At 39.9% G+C, this 20,599-nt stretch overlaps 2 protein-coding genes across 3 annotated transcripts; one reads left to right on the top strand and one right to left on the bottom strand.

The window, feature by feature from the left end:
* Positions 1 to 500: 500 nt before the first annotated feature.
* Positions 501 to 2,807, top strand: LOC122052843 (putative pentatricopeptide repeat-containing protein At3g49142). The gene has a single exon (XM_042614574.1). The coding sequence runs from the start codon at positions 592 to 594 to the stop codon at positions 2,695 to 2,697; it is 2,106 nt and encodes a 701-aa protein (XP_042470508.1). The 5' UTR covers positions 501 to 591; the 3' UTR covers positions 2,698 to 2,807.
* Positions 2,808 to 4,158: 1,351 nt separating this feature from the next.
* LOC122052842 (brefeldin A-inhibited guanine nucleotide-exchange protein 2-like) lies at positions 4,159 to 20,595 on the bottom strand. Of its 2 annotated transcripts, XM_042614573.1 has the most exons (12): positions 19,212 to 20,595; positions 17,661 to 17,978; positions 17,119 to 17,521; positions 16,621 to 17,037; positions 16,245 to 16,534; positions 15,842 to 16,115; positions 9,223 to 9,355; positions 8,865 to 9,135; positions 8,462 to 8,783; positions 7,962 to 8,340; positions 7,118 to 7,806; positions 4,159 to 5,242 (listed from the first exon to the last, which is right to left on the bottom strand). In XM_042614573.1, exons 1-12 carry the CDS (start codon positions 20,405 to 20,407, stop codon positions 4,631 to 4,633), a joined length of 5,304 nt encoding a protein of 1,767 aa, XP_042470507.1. In that variant the 5' UTR covers positions 20,408 to 20,595; the 3' UTR covers positions 4,159 to 4,630. The 2 variants fall into 2 exon arrangements, with proteins under 2 accessions (XP_042470507.1, XP_042470506.1); XM_042614572.1 differs by having other exon boundaries at positions 8,865 to 9,355.
* Positions 20,596 to 20,599: the final 4 nt, after the last annotated feature.

The following is a 20,599-nucleotide window of genomic DNA, read 5'->3' as shown; positions in this document are numbered from 1 at the left end:
TTTAATTAATCCTATGGATATTGAATGAATATAAACAAGTTCTTACCAAGCTCAACACCAAGCTTGTTCACGAACGCTTAGTTCATTTACAGCTCTATCAGCAGTGAGACCTCTTATCAACACAGTGGTACTGTGCTTCAAAAAAAATCCCTTAGGGGGTTTTTTTGATATAGGGTCATTTCAGAGGTGGGGCATGTCATTATAAAAAGTTTTGCTGGATAAAGTTTTTTGTCGAAGTGACTTATCACAAGTGGTAAGGATGGAAACATGTATTGCCTAAGGTTCTAGATTTGAGTCCCCTTAGCAACAAATAAATTCCCTTTTGAGTTTTGAGGTGTTTATTGACTGAGGTGTTGTCTTGGAAGTAAGACCTCTTATCAATATAGTAACACTGTGCCTTCAAAAAATCCATTAAGGGTTTATTGATATCGGGTCATTTCGGCGGTGAGACAAGCAAATTACCTTTTTTACCTCTTGGATGGTCTAACAGCCTTGACGCTAGACTAGGCCTGAGCGCGGCAAACCAGAGAAGATAATCAGAATTTATATTTGATAAGAATTATCTCATGTCATCATGCTCTGGAACATCTCATGATCGCCGCCGTCGTCCAGCCGCCGGTCCTTCTCACCGTGATCAGACGCTCTAACCCCACTCCCCTTTCCTTTCTCTTTCTGACTCGCGCTGCCTCCCACCGATCATATGGCCTCTCCGCTGTGCCCCACAATGCCGGCGGCCGCCACGACGAGGACTGCCACAACTCCCCCTTGGTCCGAGCCGTGGACCGGTGCCGCTCCCCGCGCTCCCTCCCCGCCCTCCGCGCCCTCCACTCCACCCTCCACCACCATCCCCTGCTCCTCTCCCACCCTGCCGTACAAATCAAACTCATCCGCGCCCTCGCAGCTTGCGGCGACCCCCACGGTGCTCGACGCCTATTCGACGGCGCTCCCGCCAAGAAAACTGTTTTCTTCAACATCATAATCCGGAGCTACGTCGATCACGGACTCCACCTCCACGCCCTCAGCTTCTTCGTGGACGTAACCCTCCGCCATCAAGTGAAGGCCGACAACTACACCTTCCCCTGCGTCCTCAAGGCTTGCGCCGCCTCCAACCACCTCTGCGGAGGTATTCAGATCCACGGAGCTGTCACCAAGCTCTGCCTCGACTCCGATCTCTTCGTCGGCAACACACTCATTGCCGTGTACGCACGGTGTGGGCGGTTCTCTGACGCCTCCCAGATGTTCGATGAAATGCCGAAAAGGGACGTAGTGTCCTGGAACGCGATGATTGCAGGGTATGCCAAACATGGACAACTTGAACGTGCGCTCGATCTCTGCAAGGAGATGGTGGCGCAACAAAACCCAAGACCTGATTCTGGTACGTTGGCTAGCATCTTGCCTGCAATGTCCAGAACTGAGATAGCCAATGTAGAGCTTATGCGGAAACTGTTCGACGAAATGAGTAAGAAGAACACAGTTTCTTGGAATGCAATGATAGCAATATACACAAACAATTCAATGCCAAGGGAGGCAGTGGATCTCTTTTCAAAGATGGAGATTGCAGGAATAGAGCCTGATGCCGTCACACTCGCCAGCATTCTCCCTGCTTGTGGTGATTCGTCGGCTTTCACTCTCGGAAGGCGAATACACCAACTCATTGAAAGGAAAAGAATGCGCCCTAATCTGGTGCTCGAGAATGCTCTGATGGACATGTATGCAAATTGTGGGTGCCTGAAGACTGCAAGGGAAATCTTTGATAGCATGAATTGGAAGGATGTGGTATCTTGGAATTCTATAATCTCAGCTTACGGGATGCATGGACATGGGTTGGATGCCATTGCTTTCTTCGATCAGATGGTAAAGTCAGGCATAAAGCCGGATTCGATTGCTTTTCTTTCAATCATCTCTGCTTGTAGTCATGCAGGCTTAGTGAATCAGGGCAAACACTATTTCAACCTTATGACAGAACACTACCATTTGTCTCCCACCATTGAGCATTATGCTTGCATGGTGGACCTTCTAGCTCGCTCGGGTAACCTTAATGAAGCTTATGATTTCATTATTGAGATGGCTATAAAACCAAATGAGAGAGTATGGGGAGCACTATTAAATGCTTGCAGGATTTATTCAAACATGGAAATTGGGTTGAATGCTGCAGATCATTTATTCAAACTAGTTCCTGAGCAATCTGGATATTATGTGCTTTTGTCGAATATTTACGCTAGGGCTGGTAGGTGGGAGGAGGTTATGGTGGTGAGGGAGATGATGATCAACAAAGGGATAAAGAAACTGCCGGGTTGCAGTAAGGTTGAGCTATGGAACGATGTGCATACCTTTTACATTGGTGATCGAATACACCCTCGATCTAAAGAAATCTACGAGAAACTGGATGTCCTGATGGTGAGGCTGAAGGAGTTGGGATATGGTACTGAGACTGAGACTGCTCTTCATGATGTCGAGGAGGAAGACAAGGAGGGCCATCTTTTGGTGCACAGCGAGAAGCTTGCAGTTGCCTTTATGCTCATAAACACTAGTCCAGAGACACCAATCAGGATAACGATGAACCTTCGTATGTGCTTGGATTGCCATCAGGCCATGAAACTCATTTCAAGCATCACTCAACGTGAGATCACCATCAAAGACACTAACAGGTTTCACCATTTTGTGTGTGGAGTCTGCTCGTGTGGAGATTATTGGTGAGGGGCTGCAAGTAAATTTTGGTGATGAATTCATTATCATGTAGTTGAGACAACAAAACCAAGATGCATCATCTTTATAAATAAGAGGCTATAGATCAAGTTGGTAAGTCATGAAAGACAACTCTTTCTCTCCGTTGCCACAGCTACTCCCGGTGGCATTGTTTAAGTTGACAAAAAATGACTGTACTCGCTTCTAATGTCCCCGTTAATATATTTCAAGATCAACACGGAGGAGGTAAAGAATAACATTCTTTAAGAGGAAGATAGTTGGAGAGGGAAAGAGACAAATTAAATTTTTTGATGGACAAAATCACCATCCTTTTCAGCCACAAACCCCATGCACTCCCCTACGATAGCCTTCAAGATCTGAAGCTTACTCGTCAAACGGAGATTCCAGCTTCATGTTGAAATTAAAATGTTTTAGATAATCTTACTTTTCAAGAAGCATTCTCGCCAACTTCGAAAAATGAGGCAGAGATTCGACCTTGTATTGACAGAAGGCTGGGGAACTTGACTGCAAGTCGAAGGAATTCATTGAAAACATAAACTGGAAAATAGTAGTAGCATCTGAAACAAACAGAATTAATTCTCTTGCTTGTTTGAACAAGATGAAGAGGAATGAAAGAATAAAGAACTTTAAACATAAAGAAGTGAAAAAAAAGATATCACTCTGTTTTCATTTCCTTTTAATTAAATATATAAATAAAGTACAACAACAACAACAATCAAGTTTTTTCCCAATAGATGAGGTCGACTGTATGAATCATTTTACGTCATTGAGCTCTATCTCCTATTATATCATTATCTATATTTAAATAAATTTTATCTTATTTTATTGTTGCTAACCAAGTCTTTTTTGGTCTTCCTCTTCCTCGTTTGATATGCATGTTTATCATAGTTTCATATCGCCTAACTGGAGCATTTATTGGTCGTCTAAGTACATGTCCGTACCATCTTAAACGTGTCTCTCGGAGTTTTTCCTCAATAGATGCAACTCCGACTTTCTCTCATTTCTTATTTTATCCATCTTCGTATACCCACACATCCACCTTAACATCCTCATCTCTGCAACTCTCATCTTCTGCTCGTGTGCTCGAGTCATAGCCCAACATTCAGCTTCATATAACATAACAGGTCTAGCTGCGGTTTTATAGAACTTACCTTTAAGTTTAAGAGGTACTTTACGGTCACATAAAACACTCGACGCTCCCCTCCATTTCACTCATCCTGCTTGTATTCTATGTAAGACATCTCTCTCAATTCCTCTATCATTTTGTAAAAATGATCCTAAATATTTAAATCGCTCGGTTCCAAGCAACTCGTCCTCTCCTATCTTAACAATTATTTCATTACTTCTAATATGACAAATCCGCCCATGATGACCGGTCATGACCGGTCCCAAACCCGGATAAAGGAGGAGGGTTGCGTTAGATTGCCAGCCAACGTCAAACTATGGCAAATATATAAATAAAGTACAGTAGATATAAAAAAAATCACTTTATTTAAACAGTTACATTTTTCTATTACTCATCCAAGTAAACACAACATTCCTGTTATTTCCTTCATGTAAACATTCCATCGCTGCAGCTATGGCTAAAGAAGCTTCCACTCTGCGATGAATCAAGCAACCAAAATCATTCAAAACCAGTTACTCGTCTTCCAACTTTTCCATGTCAAACAATAGACAGCAATTTCATCGAGCAACGACTAAAATTGAAATGTCAAAATCTCATGGCAAAGTCATTTGCACCAACAGATGCAGCAATGCCATGAAAGAAGGGCAAGCTAATGCTTGAGCCAAAAAACTGATTTGGGACGTCAAGGGAAACTACATTACTTCCAACGGTGACTACCCAAAAGTAGAATAAAAAAATGAGGAAAAAATTGATGGGTGGGAAAAAAAAAATACGCTACTCTGTTGGTTGATAAAATGTTCAACATCCCCGAAGCAAGATACGGCCTACAGATGAACTGAGCATACTACTCAATGCCAACTGCACCTCACTTGACCCATGCTCACAGCGGATGAGACCAGCAAGAAGGGGGAAGAACTGAGCAAGATTCTTTTCGAGTGAGGTATCTTCTAATCCGCATATAGCTTGCAGTGTGGACACAACAACAGGTGCCCGAGCTGCAAGTTCTCTTCGTTTTGCAGAGCCACCAGGGATGACCTGGTCAATTCCTGATTTAGAACCAGCTGAAGCTTCGTAACGCTTTGCATTTGCTGTTCTGAGATACACCTCCAGGACCTCTCTGCAGAGATCAACAAGGTATGGTTCAACTACCAAGTCACCATGAAGTGATCCGTCTGTTGCAATGTTCTGAAGAAGAATGAGGCATAACTGATATGACTCATTCTCAAGACGTAGTACTGGAGGATTGTGCATCTGGGTCTTAGAACCGAGCTCCTGTAGCTTTGATCTAAGGTCAGTGTCACTATTGACCTTGTGTGCGTGACACGCCACAGTATGCAATGCTTCAAAAAGTCCAAGTGTATTCTTTGCTGATATCTGTGCTCTATACATGTTATATATCTCCATCACGGACTGCAATGGCAAAAGAATAGGGTGATTTTTCTTGTCAACATTCATATTGGCTGATATCAATCTGTAGAAAACCCAACATGTACAAAAAAAATCTAAAGAGATGCAACCATTAACTATATGCTTTACAATATAAAACATGATAACATGGTCATTGATGTGTGCTATAAAGATAAATAAATAAATAAACAGGCAGACCACATGCAAACAAAACTACTTCCACACTTCCAAGTAAAACTGCATCTGAAATTATAAGCAATCACAGGAAGGCAGAAAACTTCTAGTCATCTTGCCTCTTAAGGAGATGCTTCCTGGGCGTTCAGCTTGGTAATAAAATCAGTTGTATAGGTCAGAATCAAACCCAACCGTGCCAAGTTTTATCAACTACGACAACCTGCTTCATTTATCAGCATTATATGGTATCATATCCAGATGAATTTCCAGAAAAGAGCATCCCTTTACTATTTTCCTCTTTGTAGTTCAATGTCATACTGCATTTCAATCACCTAAACACTTCCATCCATGGTTCCAAATCCCATTACATATAGGTCAGTACGGGTAAAACCTATCATTCTGCTCATGCACTGAAACTAGTCAGCAAAAGCAAACTTACATATTTTGCACAGTGTCAGCTTGTTAATATCAGTGTGTCAGCTGATATAAATTTTAATCTTGGTCCATATCAAGCAAGACAAGCTCCACCAACTGACAAGAGCAAGTGATCAACAAGAATTCTTCCTCCTTTAGTTATGCTTCTCTCTTCCTCTTCTCATCACCAATGCTTCTATTCAGTCTGTCATTGTCTCTCACCAGATCTCCCTCCAATACAGCAACATAGTCACAACTTTGTATGAATGCTATGCGCATAATTTGATCACTAGGCCATCTGCCAATTGTTCTCTTATATGCATGCTTGATCTCATGTGGACGCAAAGTATAACTATTAAAATATGTAACTAGATGCATAAGTATTATATTGAGCAATAATAATATTTTCTTAAGTTGTTTGAATGAAATTTTTGACCCAGCTCAAAAATGATAAGTTATTTTGAAGGTAGATAGACAAAGTGGGAGGAGAACATAGAACTCAGACTAGTTCAAAACTAGGCAAGCACGATCTAATCTATGTCAACCCAAATCTTGTGGAAATACACATCAGTACCATATCGTTCTGGCCCATCACCAAAAACATACAGAATTTTTTTTATGCCTTTCTTCTGTTAGGCTATGCAATCCTATATTCCATCAGATCTTCCAGGTATTTAACTCCAGCTGAAGCTCATATCAAGAAAGACTAGAAAGAGTTGATATTTTGGGGAAAAGAGAAAACATAAATGACAATAATGACCAAACACTTTCCCCTTGGATGACTTAATGACGGGAGGTAAGCTATGAGCTGAACAGTGAGCCGAGGGTCAGGAAGGTGACATCCAAACCCAATCCTAATCCAAAATGGGGGTGTGGAACCACAATCAAAACTTGATTTGGTATAATGTTTTTACCATTCACACACAGATTCCTGTTGGCTCACTTCAGCAAGTGTGGCACTAGGTTCTCTTCTAAAACCAAATATTGCTAACCTAATCAATCAGTCAATTATATTGTAAGTTGATAAATCTGAAACATGTAGATCAAAATGAAAGTTAATAGTATATTACACACACACACACATATATGTGGATATATAGCCCGCCGCTCAGAACTTGAGGACTAAATTTGTATAAAATTTACCAAACCAAAAGTGATTCTCTATCCAATGAAAAGGACAAAAGATAATATAAGAGAAATCATATATACACATTGAAGTAAGAAACTGTACTGGCACTGTAATAGGGTTCACTTTTGGTGATAATAAGCATAGCATTGAAAGACACTGACCTGGATTAAGAGAAGTTGAACAACAGCATGACACTTGGCATCACCAACTGCAAAATACATCTTTCTCGCCCTCAATCCTTCAAATTCTTCATCTGTTGATCCTCTTGTTTCGCCATTACCTTGCCTCAGAGGAGATTTTCCATTTTCTAATGCAGCATTATCAAGGTAACCTCCTGATGATATATATGAAAAATCAGGGAGTGTTGCAGTTGAAGTTTCTTTCAAAGCAGCAACCACAATTTCCCAGTTAGTCTCAAAAAATAGGGACCCTGCATTGTTCATTAAATGAACAAATGCCGTAATGCCAATGCCAGCAAGTCTCTGATGAGGAAGCTTGATGTAATTAGTCAACAATGTCAAGACCTTTTCCAAAAGTGGATTTACTGTGTCATAGAATTTCACAAACAGGTCCACAACTAGCTGGAGAGCCAGCTTGCATGTTTCATAAAGCCACGCATCTTGATCTAACTCCAAAGTATCATTTTCTATACCCTGACCATGAAAAGTTTCACTAGACGGATCAATCGCATGCCTTACAGAATCAAATATAGGGAATAGCACTGAGTCAAATACTTTCTCCCATAAGGGCAATGAGAAAAGGTGACCATAGTTTTTTAGTGTATCAAATAACATCTGCAAGGCACTTTGTCTGATGTCGGCCCTTAGGTCAAAAACAAGTTCCAATAAACCTGCAAAATTAAGAGAAAAATTATTTAATACTATCATTTTTTCTCTTGTTTCAGATATTTGACCATACATGAATTGGTTAGTGCAGATAACTGTATGAGCATGCTTTAATGCATTTTTATAATCCCAAATATGCAAGAAAAATATACATCCTCACCTGCTAAGAGTGGAAACCACAAGTGAAGGCGGTCATCCTTGTCAATGGTCAACGGTGCATTTTGTTTTTCATTGTTTATGACATGCGGTGAAGGTGGGCAACTTACAGAACCCCCATTGCCTATAGATTTAGCAGAAGCAACAAAGTTTCCTTCTGCAAGCTTAGAAGCACAAAACTGCAGCAAAGTAATTGCATTGAGGCTAATATCTTCGTTGAATCGACTATTAGTAAATGCAATTAGACAATTAACACAATCTGCAAAGGCAGTGGTTTCTGTTTCAGTTACATAAGGGAAATAATCCCGTAAAATCTTCTCGATGATTTCAAAGGCCAGAAGTACTATATTTTTGTGATCATCATATGATGCAGTAGCAAGGACCTGCAGAACATCATACTGAATTAGCTGAAATAATCTGAATGAGAGAATAATTAAAGCTCAACAAATAAATAGCATATTAATCGCACACTTAATCTGAAATAAACAAGAAGAGGAAACCTACCATGAACATACTTTTCCATCCAGACTTGACATTACCAACACAAACAAACACCGTTTGAGAGACACATCTGATGATCAGTTCTCTTATTTCAACAGCCCTGCTTTTCCTCATAACAATAACAAATGGTTTCATGAATTCATTTTGAAAGTTATAGTTAGCCAATTCTTTTCGCTCCAAGAACTTCATAGCTATCTGGCATAAGGAATCCATTGCGAAAATTGAAACTGAAACGTTTTCAGAGCAGCCAATGGTAACAAAAAATTCTGATAACACATTCCAAATGCTTGACCAAACAAGCCTGATACGATTCATATTATAGTGTCTGTGCAAAAAAAAAATCCAATGAGAGTGAAAAAACTATAAATGATAAAACTTAAGAAACAAGATCAGGGTAAATTCTTACGCAATCTCAACTATTTTTGTCAGACTGTAAACGCGTGGATCAGATGTAGAGTGTAGTTCTTCCATTGAGACTGTACAAAGCACTTTAACAAAATCAATTATTGCCTCACTATCTAACATTTCACTTTGGATAAATATGTGATTTACTTCAGCAATCCCAACTTGTTCCAACAAATTTAAGTTGGAGAATAAGTGATTCATTTGTTCAGATGTAATAACACCAGAAGCATGCCCACCAACTCCAGCACTGTCATAGGTGCCTCTTGTCATAGCTGCAGATAGAGATCCCTTGTTTTTTAGTACAGGAAGGGTAGATGAATTGGCTTGTTTGGCGTTATCAATTTCAGTTGGATGTTTACTGAAAAATGCAGCATCAGGCAGAACTCCCTTTCCAAAAAGCTGCAAACGTTGTAATCGTGAAACACATGTCAAAATGTGTTCCCAAGCTTCTTGAAGGTAGTTACCATCTTCATCCGCAATGTATAAAATTGCCTGGAAACATTTTACATGTAGTAACTCTGCTTAAGAAACAGCAAAGAGTTATTGGAGCAAAGTTATTGAAATTGTAGTCAATCTCATTTTAGAGAATAAAATTCTAGTCAATCAATTGAAAATTTTAGAATCTATGAGAAGAAATAAAATATATTACCCACATTGGCATATTTAGAACATCTGCTGACCAAAATGATGCCCATATATTTCTAATTTAATAATTCTGGAAGAGATGATGCATTTACGCAAGCTTGTTAATGTAGTCATTTAATAGATCAAATGAAAATATTCTCCATGATCACCATGATGAATTGTAGCAACTTCTAGTGAAGTTACTACTGAATCGTGACTCATGATACGAGTGACTGGTTGCATATATAAAGCAGATAAGAATACTGATAAACTTCACCATGTCATATGAATCAACAGATGTTAGAGAACCTCTCTTAGAATACAATCATGTTCAGGATTTAGCCATAAAAAACTAAGCATCAATACCATATCAATAAACCACTTGTTTAGACAAACATGGCTTGATAATGACGATCCATCATTTCCTCTTTATCATCTATTGAATTACACATAATTGCTCCCACAATAGAATTTTGGTTTTACCTTTTGTTTCTACAATCCCCACACATTCATCTCAACATTTTCATATTTGCTACATTAACCTTTTCTTTTTCCTAACTGCAGAGCACATTCATCCATACAATATAGCAAATTCTACCACATTATTAGGGTCACATTGACAATCACGCAAGACTTCAGCAACTTATCTTCATTTCAATCACTAATCCTTATACTATTTGATGCCAATATCTCTTTCCTGTAAAGTAATAGACCAAATTACCTAGAACTTATATTCATAGGAATTCCATGTCCATCTATCTTAATGAAGTTCTGAGATTTTGTCGTTTGTTTTGTACATAGAGTGGCACAGTTAGTGGCACAATAACCTTCACCAACCTCAACACTGAATCAAAGTAGCTCTGGAAATGGCTAATGAAGCTCAATGAGATGCATCGACCAACAACAGTTTCTCCATTGAAATGATGGAATCCTATACCATGGTTAAGTATTATTCCTCCTTTTCTATTCCTACCTCTTCCTTCCAATCAATTATGTGTTGGACCCGTGGTAGTTTTGATGTGATCAACCAAGTTGGTTAGGTCCTGCTGTATTTGATCCCTGTGTCTGAGTGTGCAGGAGCTTAGGAACACAGGAAGTCGAGCGGAAGACGCAGCTAGCGAGAAGGACGGCACGGGAAGGGAGCCGACGGGCTCGGTGCGTCCGAAGGACGAGAGAGCTACGGAAGAGTACTCCGGCGGGCGTGAAGAGCGTGCGCGGCGTTCGAGGGACGTGAAGCCGGGACGGAAGGCTGCTCGAGGAAGGTCAGAAATTGGGTTCGGGTGAACCCTATCTCGGTTGGCCGAAATCACCCAAACAAACGGAGCTTCGGAAGACAAAGTGAAGAAGAAAAGGAATCAAAAGAGGCTAGAAGTTACTGTAGCAGAAATTACTGTAGCAGGAACCTTGAAGGCGCCTTAAACACATTGAAGGCGCCTTAAACACATTGAAGGCGCCTTGAATGGATTGTTTAAGGCGCCTTGAGCAGGCCAGTTTGACCGTTTGCGTTGTGGATAAAGTTTTATCCGCAGATTGAGTTGGAGGCGCCTTAAACCCTGTTGGACTCTCGGGATAAGATTTCCAGGGCCTATATAAAGGCCCCTGGAGCTAGGAATTCAACAACAACTCAAGCAATCAATCTGTAAGCAATTCCTAAGCAACTAATGAGCTTCAAAAGTGTAAAAGGCTTCTCCGCCTTCAGAGAAGGAGATTTTTCTTACTGCACTCTTTTCTACTGTCCTGGATTAACAACCTCCTTGGTTGTAACCAGGTTAAATCCCTGAGTCTTTTCTGTTCCTATTTCTTTTTCTGTTTCATTAATTTAGTTGCTGTTATTTTATTGCTGATTTAAATTCTGAGTTGAAATCCGAGGAGGGTATAGTTTGTTTTTGTTTTCAGCAATTCACCCCCCTCTTGCCGGTCTCCGCTGCACCAACAAGTGGTATCAGAGCCTGATCGCCTCAGAAGGACTAACCGCCAGTTGAAGCACTACGATCAAGACGATGGCCGGAGCGAACATCCATCCCCTGAAGTTCGACGGAGACTTCGCCACTTGGAAGCGCAAAATGGAGGTATTTTTTAAAACGGATTTTGATATTCTTATTACAATGAAATATGGTTTTGCAGCGCCGAAAGACAAAGAAGAAAACACATGGAGCAAGAAGGAGCAAACCGATTTCGTCGCCAACGGAAAGGCAGAGTTCCACCTGCTCAGTGTGCTGCCGCCGCAGGAGGTAAATCGGATCGGAAGCTACGACTCAGCGAAAGATCTCTGGGAGAAATTCTTGGAGCTTCACGAAGGTACTTCCGAAGCGAAGCTAGCGAAGCGCGACATCCTCCGGAACCAGTTAACGAACCTCCGGATGAACCAAGGTGAGAAGGTAGCGCAACTCCAAGCGAGAATCAAGGAGTTGATAACGCAATTAACGAACCTTGGAGAAGAGGTAACCAACCGGGATTCTATCCGATACACGCTCAATGTCTTCCCGAGAACTCCAGAGTGAGCCTCCTTAGTAGATGCATACTACATCTCTAAGGACCTCGAGGTAAGTACCTTAGAACAATTATTTTCAACTTTTGAACTTCACGAATCTCGAGTTTCAGAACCCAACGGAGCAGAGAAGACAAGTCAGAACATTGCCTTAAAGGCAAAGATGAACAATTCTGACTCCGAAGCCTCAGTCGACGAATCCGAAGCGACACTACTGGTAAGACGCTTCAATAAGTTTAAAAGTTCTAATAAATTTAAATCGCAGAGGCATCATCGAAAGAAGAGGGCGGTTCGTTGCTACAACTGCAACGAAGAAGGGCACATAAAGGAGGACTGCCCAAAATTGAAGAGAAAGGAGAAAGAAAAGGAAAAGCCAAAATACAAGAAACCAGAACCCTCCAAGTACAAGAATCTGAAGGCTACTTGGTTAGATTCGTCAACCTCTGAGTCGGACATCGAAGAATTCTCAGGGTTAGCGCTATTGGCGAACCATCAATCGGAAGAAGACTCAAGCTCAGAGATGAGCATCGATGAAGGGGGAAGAACATCAGAAGAAGAAAGCAGAAGGGGGAGCGTCACCAGACCAGGTAAGTAAGGTACGCAATCAAACCCCAACTCAATCTTTTAAATTTATCAAGTCTCTTTCTAAAGAGTTAGATCAATTAGAAAAAGAGAATACTGAACTAAAGTTGAACCTAGCAAGAGCATGCCCGTTAGAAATGTATGATCATCTAAAATCAGAAAATGAAAATTTGAAATTAGAAATTGAAACACTGAAATATGATGCATGCTTAAATCAATTTCCAAATTCAAAATTAAGAATTTATGGTAAATTAAATTGGTATATAAGGAAGCATCAATGTAACTTAGGAAAAAACCAAGAAACTATGTACCCCTTAGATTTTTGAATAATCCTGTAGGAAGGAACCTCTATTGGGTTCCAAAATCTGTGCTCAATTAATTTTTCAAAAATTAAAAGCGTATGAGAAAATTAAACATTGACATTCTTTATGGAAGCTTTGTCTAAGGAAGTGGTTGTTGCTCCAATAACCAAGAAGGCCTAGTGCCTCGCCACGACCTGAAAGCTAAAATATTGAAAGAAAATGTTTAATTAACTTTCTGAAAAAGCATTAAACAAGAATTATATAATGCTTTGAAAGTCTATCAAATATTTGTTAAAATAAACAAAAATTCCTTAGAAATTTTATTTTAAAATTCTAACTTAATTTTTTTTTTGGGTTAGAAATTTTCTTCTGGAAAATTCTAAAAGTTCATTCACTTGACTTAGAAATTTTTTTTGGAACATTTGAACATTTACTTAGGATTTTTTTTACTTAGAAATTTTTTTTGGAAAATTTATCTTAACTTAGCAATTTTTTTTCAAAAATTCATTTTTAACTTAGAAAATTTTCAAAAAACTTCAATCTTACTTGAAAATTCTTAAGACCCCATTTTTGCTGTGATCAAAGGGGGAGAGAAAAGTACAAGTTTAGGGGTAGAGAAAACTTAAATTAAATTTTTTTTAAAAAGTGTTGCAATTTTACTAATTGCAAAAATTATTCTTAACTTGTTAATTTAGTAATTTTTTTCTTTAAAATTATTGTTTATGTCTATTTTTAACCCTAACTTGAACTTGGGTTGATGTACATCAAAAAGGGGGAGATTGTTGGACCCCGTGGTAGTTTTGATGTGATCAACCAAGTTGGTTAGGTCCTGCTGTATTTGATCCCTGTGTCTGAGTGTGCAGGAGCTTAGGAACACAGGAAGTCGAGCGGAAGACGCAGCTAGCCGACGGGCTCGGTGCGTCCGAAGGACGAGAGAGCTGCGGAAGAGTACTCCGGTGGGCGTGAAGAGCGTGCGCGGCGTTCGAGGGACGTTAAGCCGGGACGGAAGGCTGCTCGAGGAAGGCCGGAAATTGGGTTCGGGTGAGCCCTATTTCGGTTGGCCGAAATCACCCAAACAAACGGAGCTTCGGAAGACAAAGTGAAGAAGAAAAGGAGTCAAAAGAGGCTGGAAGTTACTGTAGCAGAAATTACTGTAGCAGGAACCTTGAAGGCGCCTTAAACACATTGAAGGCGCCTTGAATGGATTGTTTAAGGCGCCTTGAGCAGGCCAGTTTGACCGTTTGCGCTGCGGATAAAGTTTTATCCGCAGATTGAGTTGGAGGCGCCTTAAACCCTGTTGGAGGCGCCTTGGACTCTCGGGATAAGATTTCCAGGGCCTATATAAAGGCCCCTGGAGCTAGGAATTCAACAACAACTCAAGCAAACAATCTGTAAGCAATTCCTAAGCAACTAGTGAGCTTCAAAAGTGTAAAAGGCTTCTCCGCCTTCAGAGAAGGAGAATTTTTTTACTGCGCTCTTTTCTACTGTCCTGGATTAACAACCTCCTTGGTTGTAACCAGGTTAAATCCCTGAGTCTTTTCTGTTCCTATTTCTTTTTCTGTTTCATTAATTTAGTTGTTGTTATTTTATTGCTGATTTAAATTCTGAGTTGAAATCCGAGGAGGGTATAGTTTGTTTTTGTTTTCAGCAATTCACCCCCCTCTTGCCGGTCTCCGCTGCACCAACATTATGTTTTACTGAGATTTTTACCGTTTGACCATGGCACCTAGAACGGTATTCTAAACCTTGATCTTAAATATTCTCCTCTTTTTCTAGTATCAAAATTCAAAAATATTTACATATCAGTTTTAATTACATAAGCCTTTCATTTCTAAAATTTCTCTCCATAATTTTAGCTTGGTATTTAATCTCTTTACATTTCCATCAATTAGCACAGTATTATTTATAGATAGCATAAAATGATGTTAAGTATCAATGTTATTAAGAAGAGTTAATAGAATTATTTGTGTAATGAGTTTAGTCCCACATTACTAGTGTTAGGTGTAGAGTTGTGTCACAAACCTGTACATACCTAGTAATGGTTATCTCATAAGGAATGAGATAAAAAACTTTTCTTTCCCAGGACTTCACATGGTATTTTTAGTACTCCTTTAGAGGTAAAGTTTTCTAAGCAAAGTTATCAAGATTGATTGACGCCAATATGAATTGACTAAGTTGGCTTGGTATGACCAAAAGATAACTCAATCTTTCCAAGAAATTAGTTATATCATGAAGATCAATGGAGAAGTTTAATATGTATAGATGTATGTTAAAAAAAAGGAAACTCCAGGTACACTACATTAGAAAACTGAATCAAATTTTTTAACAATTACAACTTGAATTCTACACGTACTGGAAGGCAAGAATGAAAGATATCAATTGAAATCTAATCAGTGTACCTTGTATCCCTCATTGTCCATTTATATTTACTTCAAGTTTAAGTTTTTCAATAACAAATATATCATGGATAATTTCATCTAGGTTCTCCATTTTTTTTTATTTGATTATTCAATTCTGCTTGAGGAGCATAATAACTTATGATATTTAATTTCTCTTTCATAATATCAATTTTAATATTTTTAAATTTTGGTTAAAAATACAGTCAGTTTTTAGTTTACTAATTCAATTAGTTGGAGAATAAGAAAATTTTGGATGGAACCAACATTTTTTATTTGTGTCCAATAATGGATACCTCTAGTATATTAAACTTGATGTCTCAAACTTATAAACTATGCTTAGTTCTACGGTTCTTACGGAATTACAAAAGGAATTACTACTAAAACCATTCATGTTTCTGTCTAATTTTGTCAAACTCAAAACTACCATAAATAAAATCACAAGAAAATGTAGCTGGCACATATCAAGTGCAAGTTCATGTGCACATCAAGATCTTTTATGCAGGATAAAAGCACTTAAGGTTAGAGCTAAGTCACAGAAATGCAAGACAGTCATAAAGGATAATTGATAATGTGACACACAAACCTTAATAGCATCAACATTTTTTTGCTTGATATCTGCTGCAGAATGAAGGGATGTGAACTTTGCAAGTGAAGTAACAAAAGCATCTCTTTGAGTCTTCATAGCCATCACTGCTGTGACATGAACTGCACTCCGGAATCCTTCGAGGCATAATGCTATGACATTTTGGTCATCACTCTGGTCAAGTGGTACACTAAATGCAGCTAGCATTGGCGCCCAGCACACCTCAATCATAAACCTCAAAATTACCACATCTGTTGTGGAGTGATATATGGATCTAAAAGTTTCACAACATAAGCATATTGCACTGAGCAAGTCTATACAATATGATGGTGCTAAATTAAATGACACATTGGAAAAATTTATATTCAAAGTACAAGTATAGTTGATTTTTAAGAGCACTTACTCAGTTTTGGGAGCTTTTTGTTTAAGCTGTTCTTGCATCTGCTGGATCATATCATCACTACTATCTGTTGATGAGTCTCTCTTTCGTATTACAAAGTTCAAAATGCTGTCAAAACCTAAAATTCTATTTGAATTAAAGGATTGTACTTGCTGAGGAGCCAAGTCGTCATCATCTTTCATCCTGATTTCATTCTCAGAAATGCTTTTAAATAGGGATCTCAAGTACTCTTGAGGCAGATCCTTTCCGCCATTTATACCACGGTTATTTCTAATGAAGTCATCTGATGACATCTGCATTAACATCAACACTGGCATTATGTCCATAAAATATAGAGCAAGTCAAGCAGATAATGAGCATTTTCAAACTAATGGCAGACCTTATTTTTCACCATTGGGTCATGGGAATCAGTATTAAGCATTATTACAGAATAAGCTAGGGCATAAGCTGTATCTGCACTTGTAAAAGCCAGAGGATTGCATTTATGGTAGCGCTCAGCAAATTTTTCCATGATGCAATCAATCTTTTGTGCCTCACCAGGCAAGCTAAAACCTTCTAGAAAGCACCTGATTGCTTCATCAAACTCCATTCCTTGGAATTCGAATGAATCTACATAAGCATGCATTACTTTCAAAGACTCTCTCTCGCCCAAATAATCACCAATCAAGGTCTTGTTCAAACCAGGTGCACTTTTGAGGAAAACAGCTATTTCTTCAGGTGAATTTCCCACCTTCTTTATGTTGATGAGAAATTCAATCCCCATTTTAGGTTTATGATTAAATAGTGAAATACCTTCCTGTAAATTATACTCACACAAAACTATAAAGAACAAGGATATTGTTTTAGTGAAAATCAAAATCATTAGACAGATAAATACCTGAAGTTCCAGTTTAAATGCTCTATGCTGCTCAATGGATGCAACTTCTGATGTGGCATTTACTGATGCTGAATGAGAATTACTTGATTCAGCAGGCTCATCACTGTTCCCTATAGTCAGTGGAAGTTCAACTCCGCCACCATTGTGCTCTGCTGTTTCAGTCTTTTCAGATCGAGAATCTGCTGCATCTAGTTTCTGAGGACTAGGATTAGCTGTTTCCGTTTTTTGAGAATAAAGATCAGGAATTCTCAACTGTTTGTTCATCCAATCTCCCATTGATCTCAAAATAGCAACTAAACATTTCATAGCTTCAAATTTCATTATGACGTTTTGTGGAGGCACCAATGTTGTAGGAGTTCCTGGGGGAGGCCCTTGAGCAGTTTTTAGTAGACCCTTTACAATCCTAATGAAATACGAAATTGAAAATAAAATAGATGTTATGTTCGAAAGGTTGAATGCCTGGAACATGTATATTCTCTAGAGACTCTGTTTGGCATGACAATAGGTAATTAATTACTAAGCGTGTTAAATGACAGACATACCGCTCAAAAATATTTGATGAGTGGACATCAAAGTCATAATTAATGAATATGTCTACAAAAACTTGAGGGTCTACACACAGCTTTTCCATGAAACAAAGCACGATCGTCTTCCGCTGGAAATTTGGTTGACAAACATTTTCCAGAACCCTCAGTATAATCATTGGAAAGAAAACTCCTATCTCTGCCTTCAATCCTGCTCTGAATCTAGAAACAAGGCTAATAAAAATGGAACATGATAGCTGAAAAATGATTAAATCAGCTGAAGCACTGTTCTTCAAGAGAGATAGGCATAGATACTGCTTAATGGCACCTAAAAACCTGCTTGATTGAAAGAAATGTGATCAGATTCTGGCATGCAATCTACTACTATACTGGGCACAGATATGTGAAGCTTGAAAAAAGAAAAAGTTTATACATTATAGTAGTCATAATAGATATCAAGTTCTAAATAAATTAACCTATTTACCTCAATTATAGATTCTATGCAAGCTGTAATAATATCAGACTCGGGAGATGCATAACATGGATCATTTGTGCAGATTAATATCTTGCATACGTTAGCTTATTTAGTATTTCATGTTCACTTAAAAACTAGTGCAGTGTCTATTCACCTTGGACAAGTTAGGAACTTCAAAGGAAATAAATTATTTTGGATACCTTCAACCAGCTACACATTTATTATGTCAAAAGGCAGCATCAGAAAAAGCCTATTATAACTTTCTTGGACAGGTTATTAAATTGTATATAACCTAAGTTCCACTTCTGCTAGTTATTGATGTATTCTTTTAATCCGTTGTTCATTTATGTAGACTCAATGATTTAATAGCTAGGCCAGATTTTAGAAACTGTCATGTCAATGATTGCTTCTCTGCCTATTCACTTTCTTTTTCAAGTCACAGTAATCAAATTTGTTTCCCAACCAAATTTCTCTAAATCGATATATCATCCATATACCAATTCAAGTTAGACAACTTATATCTATATCTATATATATTATTGTGTGTGACTTTTACATACCGCAAACAAGAAATTTTTGAGATGCTTCTTATGTTAGTTTCATGAATAATTTCGGCTTCTGCAGATGCAGTGAGTTCTCTGTAACCATCTGATGGATGTACATGTGTGTGTGACTTCTACATACCACAAACAAGAAATTTTTGAGATGCTTCTTATGTTAGTTTCATGAATAATTTCGGCTTCTGCAGATGCAGTGAGTTCTCTGTAACCATCTGATGGATCTACATATTAGAAATACTAAACTCCTTGCTCTTTGGTATGAGTCTGATGAATTAATTCCATCAGCGACATGTTATTAAAATGGAATTCCAATGAATACGATGGTTTCTTGTCACTTCCTTTTCTCTTTATTAAACAGAATCATTATTTCAACCTATGTTTAGCCTTCACTATATCTGGTCTCAAATTATAATAGTCTAATAATCTTACTAAGTTGTTCACTTGCATCAAACTGTTGATTGAAGCTTGTTATTCAGCCATAAAATGAAAACAAAAACCTAATGGGAAAACGGTCAATGTGAAATCAAAAAGTACCTCTCACTAGTGCGGAACATTGCTCCAGCATTCTCTAGCAAGATCTTGAGCAATTCCAATGCCATGATTTTCCCTTTCATCAGTGTGGGATCACCCACCGATTCCTTGGGAGGAATTTTCATGGAGATTTTACAGAGAGCTCGAAAAACCAAGAAGGCATCTCTCTTCAGCTTATTCCTAATCTGGACCTCGGTATCCTCTTCCTTGCCTGGCATCCCCTCAGACCCCAACTCATCCTTCATGCCTTCCAGCGCCGTCTTGTACATGCTGATCTCCCAATACTTGGCGTCCAGCATGTCCTTGTCTGTCGAATCCAGAAGGTCAGTAGGGTTGGTGCTCTCGACCACGGTGGACGAGAACGCCCCGTCGTGTTTGTTGGCAGATATATTCCTGGACAGCGGGGCCGAAGGGTTGAGCACTCCATCAATGTCGTTGATGATCCTGGTAATAAACCCTTGGACAAAATTGGCATCCACGGACGTGGTAGTGCGGGAGCGGCCCCCGGGTTCCATCATCTCAGCGACAACGATGGGTTGAATGGGGACAGTGGAGTCACCCTCCATCCTGCGGAAGACGATGACAAGCATCTGGATGAGGGAGGCCTTGGCGGTAGATTGGTTGACGGGGTTCCTGCTGCCAAGGTACAGATCGTAGCAAGTGCGGACGATCTGGAGGAGGGAGTCGCCATGAATGCGCAGGTCGGTGGAGGTGACGGCAGAAAGGAGCGTCTTTAGCACGAGCAGCTCAATGGCCTCCTCAGTGGCTCCAAGGGCATAGCAGCCGCAGACGGCCTCGATGAGCTGAGCGAGGAGGCGGGCGTGGGGACCAGCGGAGGGGTCGGCCTCGCCATGCAGGTACGAGTAGGCCACAAGCTTGTGGATGCAGTTGAGGGCGGGCTCCGCAACACGGGGGGCACCGGAGGAGCAGGCAGAAATGAGCGGAGTGAGGAAGGTTTCGGAATCCGCGAGAGAGTAAACGGTGGCACCGCCATCAGAAAGGGGGCAGGGGGGGGGGGGGGAGGGGTGGGGAAAGGCAGGCAGGGGGGGGGTGGGGGGGGGGGAGAGACGCTCAATGAGCGCTTTGCACTGTTGGGCGAGCTTGGAATGACCATTCCGCCACGAGGCGTTCTTCGCAACCTTCTCGAGGGCGGGGACGAGAAGGACGGAGAGGCGGGAATCGGCTTCCGGGGAAGCCATTCCCACCCAATTCGAGAGCAGAGGTGATTAGATTCGGCGAGAAGACGAGGAACGGTAAGGAAGCGGAAGACGACGACGAAGAAGAAGCAAAGCTCGGGATCGGTTCATCGGCGATCGCCAGGAAGAAGCCAGGAGCCTGGATCTTGAGGGTGAAAATGGCCGAGATCTGGGTTATTAAGGTGGAACTGGAAA

Source organism: Zingiber officinale, chromosome 3A, assembly GCF_018446385.1.
Source record: "Zingiber officinale cultivar Zhangliang chromosome 3A, Zo_v1.1, whole genome shotgun sequence".
In the NCBI taxonomy this organism is placed as follows: domain Eukaryota; kingdom Viridiplantae; phylum Streptophyta; class Magnoliopsida; order Zingiberales; family Zingiberaceae; genus Zingiber; species Zingiber officinale.
Note: the sequence above shows the minus strand (reverse complement) of the source record. Positions and strands in the feature narration are given on the sequence as shown.